The following is an 8,103-nucleotide window of genomic DNA, read 5'->3' on the forward strand; positions in this document are numbered from 1 at the left end:
TTCCATTGCTTTAACAATTTTCAAAAATAAATTATGGTGACAAATATATTATTCTGGAGCTAGTTTACTGTCTTAATTTAAATTTTATTAAAATTACTTAAAATTTATTATACATGTATTTGTAACTAGAATGCTGATTTTAGAAATTATAAGAGGAGAGGTAAAATATATCCATATTATCTTAAAATAAATTACTTAAAGCATAACAGAAATTTCACTATTCAGTTTCTCTAGCAATTAATTATGACTTCAGTGACTCTGGATCAATTTCTTGAACCAGACATTCCGGCACAATATATTCACCACTTATATGAGCCCTTCGTTTGTGTACTACAACATTTTCCCTGTAACGAAACTTGATCCCACAAACTTTACATTCGTAAGGCCGTTCATTGGTGTGTGTTCTCATATGTAAACCGATACTCACCTGATGTTTAAATTTCTTACCACAAATTTCACAGCTAAATGGTTTTTCATCAGTGTGCACTTTTTGGTGAACAGCAAGACGTTGTGAAAGCAAAAATGCTTTGCCACAGATCTTGCAAGCAAAAGGTTTTTCATTTGTATGAATCTTTTTATGTTCAGAAAGGCCACTTGAATGTGAAAATTTCTTTCCACAGATGTCACACATATAGGGTTTGTCTTTTGTATGAATACTCCTGTGTCTTGTAAGATGCCCTGAGGACATGAATGTTTTTCCACATACCTCACAGATAAAAAGTTTTTCAGGTGTATGAACTTTCCTGTGCACAGCAAGCAATCCTCGTGTTGCAACTTTCTTCCCACAGGTCTCACATATGAAAGGCTTTTCATTTGTATGTATCCATCTGTGACGAGCAAGGTTTCCAGATGCTGAAAAATTTTTCCCACATGTATCACACTTAAAAGGTTTCTCATTTGTGTGTATCCTTCTATGAACAACGAGGTGTTCCTTTAATATGAATTTCTTCTCGCACGTTTCACATTTAAAAGGTTTTTCATTTGTGTGTATCCTTTTGTGTATGGTCAGATAACTTCTTCTTGAGAATTTCTTTTCACATATTTCACAAGTGAATGGCACTTCACAAGTATGAATCTTTCTATGTTCTACCAAACTTCGTTTATGTAAAAATTTCTTCCCACACGTATCACAGACATGTGGTTTATCATCTTTATTATTTACTTTTTGTAAAGGTGCTTCAGAGTTCTCTAAAATCTGTCTTACCAAATTATCAAAATTTTTTGGCTCTTCATTTGAATCTATCATTCTGAAGAATTTTCATTCTCACTAAATGTAAACTGTGTTTAATGCTATCAGAATATATCTTTTAATAACATTACAGTTACCTTCATATTACAATACTACTTCTTACAAAAATTTGCAAAGCCAGCATGGGTTATTCACCTACTTTTCATTTCAATCCTTTGAAACGTTTGTTCTTTGATATCTGGTAAAAAGAGAAAAAAAAAAAAAAAAAAAATCTAAATTTATATTTTAAAAAAGTGCAAATAACAGCAAAGTAAAATAAGCAAGCCATACTTTGGGGGGGGGGGGGTAAATTGCTTATCTAAAATATCTTCCAAATTTTAAGAACCACTGAGGACTCAGTATGTAATTAAGGCCAAAGGTGGATTGGCACATTAAATATTCTATCAGTATACACTTCTTTGGAACATACAGGTGTCCAATTATTTTTAAACACCTGCATGTCTAGGAACTTTAGTTAAATTTTTGTTTTTACTATGCTTATAATCTTAAATACTACAGAATTTGGGTACTAATTTTTAAATCATACAACTTGGATAATACCATAGCTAGGAATGTAAAATATAGTGGTAGAATATTAGTGGCAAGGCAACTCCTTGTCATCAATTTCCATCATTCTTCTGCTGGACCAACTTGCTGAAATGGGAAAAAAAAAAAAAAAAAAAAAAAACAGAAATACCTCTACAAGCACAAATTTATGGTTGAAAAAATTAAAAATTAAATTAAATTAAACGTAAATTTCTGGCTGTCAGGGTATTCTGTTGCTGTTCAGTGGTCCTTTAAGGCAGTAATCCAGTTCTGAGACAAAGATGACTTCTTTACCAACAACATTGATTAGTTGGTTGGCTAAGAATTTATTGGCACACTGGCTTCTAAGGCTGTAGCATGCTAGTAATGATTTTCTCTGTTATTAGCTATAGTTTTTAATTTCAACTTTTCAATATAATGTAATCTAAGAACAGACTGTGCTTTGAAGTTTAGCAGGCCTTGATATCAGAATTCACTACTCATACAGCTGGTACATAGAAGTATGTTAGAACGTCATGCATTAAGTTTTTTTTTTTTTTTTTTACTTATTTTATTTGACTTGATAGTTTCTTTAATGTCTGTCTGCTTTTGAATGTGCCCCTGTTTCACTATTAGCATTAGTCATGTAGTACTAAGGAATGCGCCAGCGGCTTCTACACCAGTTAAAAAATAATAAAAAAAAAGTTTCCCCTCTTCCTGTAGGTACTGGAGCAAGCAACATTACTCTAATGGCTAACAACTTCCCCAGGGGCTCACATCTGGTGAGTTTGGGCTTGGCTCACCTAGGGTCCTGAACTGGATATCATCATTCTTCTCTTTCTTGGTGATTTCCTTTTACTTTCTCTCTCTTTCTCGCCTGGTACAGCATAAGCCTCAGGCTTCCTTGTACCATATGGCTAATAAATAATAATAATAACCTGGCTAAAGAAAAAATTCTTACAATCCAGTTTACAATTCTTCTCCCCTAGTTTAAATTTAGGCCCAATTCTAGTATTATTTAACACCATGAAAATTTCACCTTCATTCATTTTACCCCTCTCCTCTCAGAGACTTTTTAACTTCAATTAGATTCCCTCTAAGATAGCTAATTACCAAGCCCTGTAGTCCATTATTTGAAGGCTGTCCTCATACAAATGCCTTTTAGCTAATCTTGTTAGACACACCTGCCAATCTTTGGACCTCTTCAAGAAGGTTAATAACATTTTTTTTTTAGACATAGCCTTCAATACTTGGGCACAGTATTCCTTATGGAAATTTGTCTCAATGAAATTGTAACTGCCCTATCCATACAAGCCATTGTTCAATAAATCACTGACAGGAGACACCATGGGCTCTCCTTGTCACCCGGCCACATTGCAAAGAGAACTTCATGTCTGCTTGTATCTCAAATACCAAACCCTCCTTCTTCTACTACCATTTTTAATTCAGCACCCTCAAAGTGTAAAGTCATTTTGGTATTGTTATTTCCCAAGTGCAAAAGTTTGCATTTTGCAGCATTAAAACATAGTTGTCACTTATCTGACCAAATTCCTTCATCAATATTATTTAAGAAAATTAACAAAAGTGGGACCCCACATAACTCTGTGAAGAGTACAATTACAACTTATTGTCACGTATTCACCCCATAATCCAACTAAGGATCTTACTCTCTGATCCCAGCCAATATGTTTCAGATCATGTCTCACAGCAAATGATTTGCTAAAGTCCAAATAAATAATAAATAAAATAATTTCCTCTGTCATGTCTAACTTATGCGTAACACTGGGAAAATAATTTATCAGGTTGTTAAACAAGATTTTCCCCTTACCGAAGCAAGCTAAATTCTCCAAAGAAAACTCACTGTTTCTAGATGACTTGGTATTACAGTCGATGGAGTGGCAACATAAAAATTCACAGTGCAAGAAGTTCAAAAGACAGCCTTCTGTCGGTAAAGTCGTGTTCAGAGTTTTGGGACAAAGATGGAGTCTTGCTTGTGGACTTCTTGGAGTGTGGCACCACAGTCAACTCAGTTCTATATGTGGAAACATTGAAAACCTACATGCGTAGAGTTCGACCTGACAAAAACCTTAACGAGGTTCTTCTCCATGACAATGCACAACCCTTACCTGTACTTGTTTACTTAACAAGTACAGGTCACTGTTGAACAAAAGCCGAGAATTAGGGTTGAATTTGAAAGTGTCTGCAATTCTGCCCAGACACGATAGGAGGGAGTATAGGATGAGAGCCTTGTCGATCAATTCGGCCCTGGACAGATTGTGTAAGGCTCAAGGGGTAGAATTTTTTTCAGCTTGGACTGTACTTGTTAACAGGAGAGATTGCTTCTATAGGGATGGGATACACTTAAATAGAAAGTGTGCAAGAATATTTGCTGATGCTATCGAGGCAGTGTTAGGTGGGTCGGAAAACTGCTAGCTTGGGGGAGACAAAGACCAATAGATTGACAGTAGCCACTGGCAGAGGTGAAAGAGATTCTTGCACTGTTTCTATTAGAATGAGCAGAAGCCTGAAAAACAAGATGCATGATATTTCAGAGACTGCTGGGAGCCATTGCGGTACAAGTAAACATATGGGTTGTGTTAGGGTAGCTAAGAATAGAAACAGGTGCAGGTATACTTGCGTGTACACCAATGCTAGGAGTTTAGTAAATAAATTTGATGAATTTGAGGTATTGCTCAAAACATCAAAGGCAGATATTGTTGGGATATCAGAGACGTGGTGTCACACAGATATAAGGGATGCAGAACTGAAATTTGGGGAGTACAACGTCTACAGAAAGGATAGACAGGATAGGAAGGGGGGAGGGGTTATGCTATTAGTTAAGAAAACATAAAAACCAAGGAAGTGAAACCAGTCGACATCGCTGGACAGTGCAGTGTTGAGTCAGTTTGGTGTGACATAAGCATTGGGAGATCAAAATTGAGAGTAGGAGAGTGTGCTATAGGCCTAATGACTCTGATGAGTATAATAAGAAACTGTACAGGGAAATAGAGTGGGCCAGTAAATCAGAGAGTCTTATAATGGGAGATTTTAATTTTCCAGATATTGACTGGAATTTGTGGGCTGGTCACTCACGCACTAGCAGGGCTTTTGTGGATTTATTGGATGATTGTTTTCTACATCAGCATGCTCAGGAGGCAAATAGAGGGAGTAATACTCTTGATTTGATTATCAGCAGTGACTCTTCATGCATTAAGAATCTGCAGATAAATGAACCACTAAGTGGCAGTGATCACAGTGTGCTGAAGTCGGATTTACTCAATGAGGTAACTACCATTAGGGGTAAAGGGAAGGGTTATTGCTTCCGTAAAGGCGACTACGATGGACTGAGAGAGTATTTAAATTCTAGATGATCCTGCACTGCAGGATCATCTAGACAAGACTTCGGTTATAGCTCGGACACAGCATGGTTTTGTTAAAGGAAAGTCTTGCCTGACCAACAGCAAATTCAAAATGGGAAGCATTCAAAGAACTTATCTTGGAAGCTACTAGGCTTTACATACCAACTAAGAAATATTGTTCAAGGTTTAGGCCAAAATGGATGTCAGATGAACTAATGAGGCATATGGCAGAGAAGAAAAATGTATGGGATACTTACAAATTAACACATAACACAGAAGCCTATGATAGATACAAGTTGATATGCAACCAAGTTACAAAGGAGGTTAGGCAGGCGAAGGCAGATTACAAGAAATCCTTGGCAAGGGATGCAAAGAAAAACAGCAAAGAGTTCTTTACCTATGTAAGCTCTAGAGGAAAGGGATGAATCAGTTTGGTCCACTGGATATTGATGGTTCAACTGTTGATGATCCTGCTCAGGTGGCTAACAAACTAAATGAATATTTTGCATCTACATTCACCCATGAGGAGTTATTTAGGGAGGGGAATTCCAGAGGTGAGTTAAACTCTGGCAGTGAGCTAGATGATTTTGTAATAACTGGGAGGAAAGTGGAGCAGAAATTGTTGAAGATAAACATAAAAAAAAGCACCCGGGGTGGTCGGGATCTATCCAGTTTTATTAAAGGAGGCAGCAAAGGAAGTAAGCAAAATCTTAGCCATAATTATGAGAGCTTCTTTGGACTTAGGGGAGGTACCCATGGACTGGAGATGTGCAAATGTGACCCCAATTCACAAAGGAGGATCAAAGGGCGACACAAGTAATTATAGACCTGTTAGTTTAACTTCTGATCCTGGAAAATTAATGGAGGCACTGGTTGAAGAAGCACCGCAGGATCATCTAGACAAGACTTCGGTTATAGCTCGGACACAGCATGGTTTTGTTAAGGGAAAGTCTTGCCTGACCAATTTGGTTGGATACTATGATGTGGTCACAAAGGAACTGGATGCAGGGAATAACATTAATATCATATATTTGGATCTTAGAAAGGCTTTTGATACTGTTGCACATGGAAGACTGCTACACAAATTGGAGCAGTGTGACATTGGAGGCAAATTGCTGCTATGGATAAAGGGGTAGTTGAGGGGGGAGAAGACAGAGAGTGGTAATCAATGGACACTGCTCATCGTGGACTAATGTTATTAGTGGAGTCCCTCAGGGCTCAGTGTTGGGTCCATTATTGTTTTCTGTATTTATAAATGATATTGTTTTTACTTTAAATGATATTGATGATGGTATATCAAGCTTAATGTCCAAGTTTGCAGATGATACAAAGGTTGGCAGGGTTGTCAAGGACACTACTGACACTATGCTGCTGCAACAGGATCTGGAAAGGTTGAGCAGATGGGCTGAGAGGTGGCAAATGAAGTTTAACATTGACAAATGTAAAGTACTACACATGGGAAACAGCAACCCCAGAGCAACGTATCAGCTCTGTGGTACTACACTGACAGTGGTAGAGAATGAAAGGGACTTGGGGGTGGTTGTGCAGGCAGATATGAAGTTCTCTGAGCAGTGCAGACGGGCTGCAAGAGCAGCTCATGGAGTATTGGCAATGATATACAGGAATTTTTCCAGCAGGGATAAGGAGGTGATTATTCCCTTGTATAAGGCAATGGTCAGGCCACACCTAGAGTACTGTATACAGGTCTGGAGGCCTCATTTCAAGAAGGATGTAGAGCTGCTGGAACGAGTACAGAGAAGGGCAACAAGATTAGTGAATGGAACAAAGGGGTGCTCTTACAAAGAAAGGCTTAAGTTTTGCAAATTACAGTGTCTGGAGACTAGGCACCAGCGAGGTGATCTGATAGAGGTGTATAAAGCCTTGAATGGTTTGAGCATGCTCAATGCTGATGGGATTCTTCCTCTTGCTCAGAATAATCACCTGAGAGGGCATAAATTCAAATTGAGGAAAGACAGATGTAGGATAGACGTGCGGATATTTGCCTTTAGCCAGCGGGTGGTTGGTTGGTGGAACAGACTTCCATCCCTTGTAGTGGAGGTTGATAGCCTAAATAAGTTTAAGGCTCAGCTGGACAGGTATTTTGAACGAACAGAGGGGTGAAGTGGGGGTTTTTTTTTTTTTTGGCTGATGCTGCATAAGCTTGCTTTCTTGCATCAAATGCCTCTACTAATGCTAACCCCAAACCAGTCTGTACATGATGCAAAACTGGGGTGCACTGTTCTTCCTCACCCCGCTCATAGCCCAGATCTTGCACCTTCTGACTATCACCTCTTCAGCCTGCTGAAAGATGCACTCCATGGAACCCATTTTGCAGATGACAACCAGCTCAAGAACAGTGTTCGCAAAGCCCTTCAGAGCAAGAGTAAGGACTTTTACAGGACTGGAACACAGCATCTGATTCAGAGATGGCAGAAATGTATTGAAAATGATGGTGACTTTGTGGAAAAATAATGTTTATTAATGATTGAGGATTAATTGATGTAAGAAGCATAGTTATAGGAATTAAATTTTCTGAGGAAAAAAATAGGAGATATTATTTTGTACCGCTCCTCGTAGTACACCAAGAAATTTAATAGTATGCTTCATGGGAATTCCTTGAAAAATTTGGGTATGTCTGAATAAGGATGCAGTTATTGTTTTCTACCTATCTGAATAGGAATGAAACAGTGTTTCCACAGTATGGTAAACCACTATGCATGCTGTGAGGGCATCTTTGAGATGTGACTGGAATCAAGAGAATCCACAAAAATGGTATCACACTTCATTAGGTTTTGCAAGGTGGACTTTTGTGTACAATGGAGGACAAATCTTTGATTCTGTTAATTAGTTCCTTAATAAATGAAGCACTACATTTTTAAAAATTTTGTTTTTTGTTACTTTGAATGTACCACAATGAATCACAGAATCAAAGATCTTTGCATAATTTTATGGGGAAAAAAGCCCATAAAAATTCTTCCATTTGGTTGTTCT

General features: G+C 37.8%; 1 protein-coding gene across 1 annotated transcript; it reads right to left on the minus strand.

The window, feature by feature from the left end:
* Positions 1 to 229: 229 nt before the first annotated feature.
* LOC150080809 (uncharacterized) lies at positions 230 to 1,246 on the minus strand. The gene has a single exon (XM_090381624.1). The coding sequence runs from the start codon at positions 1,244 to 1,246 to the stop codon at positions 242 to 244; it is 1,005 nt and encodes a 334-aa protein (XP_090237750.1). The 3' UTR covers positions 230 to 241.
* Positions 1,247 to 8,103: the final 6,857 nt, after the last annotated feature.

This window comes from Mastigoproctus giganteus, chromosome 9 (genome assembly GCF_048544385.1).
Source record: "Mastigoproctus giganteus isolate SK-2022 chromosome 9, ASM4854438v1, whole genome shotgun sequence".
Lineage (NCBI taxonomy): Eukaryota > Metazoa > Arthropoda > Arachnida > Uropygi > Thelyphonidae > Mastigoproctus > Mastigoproctus giganteus.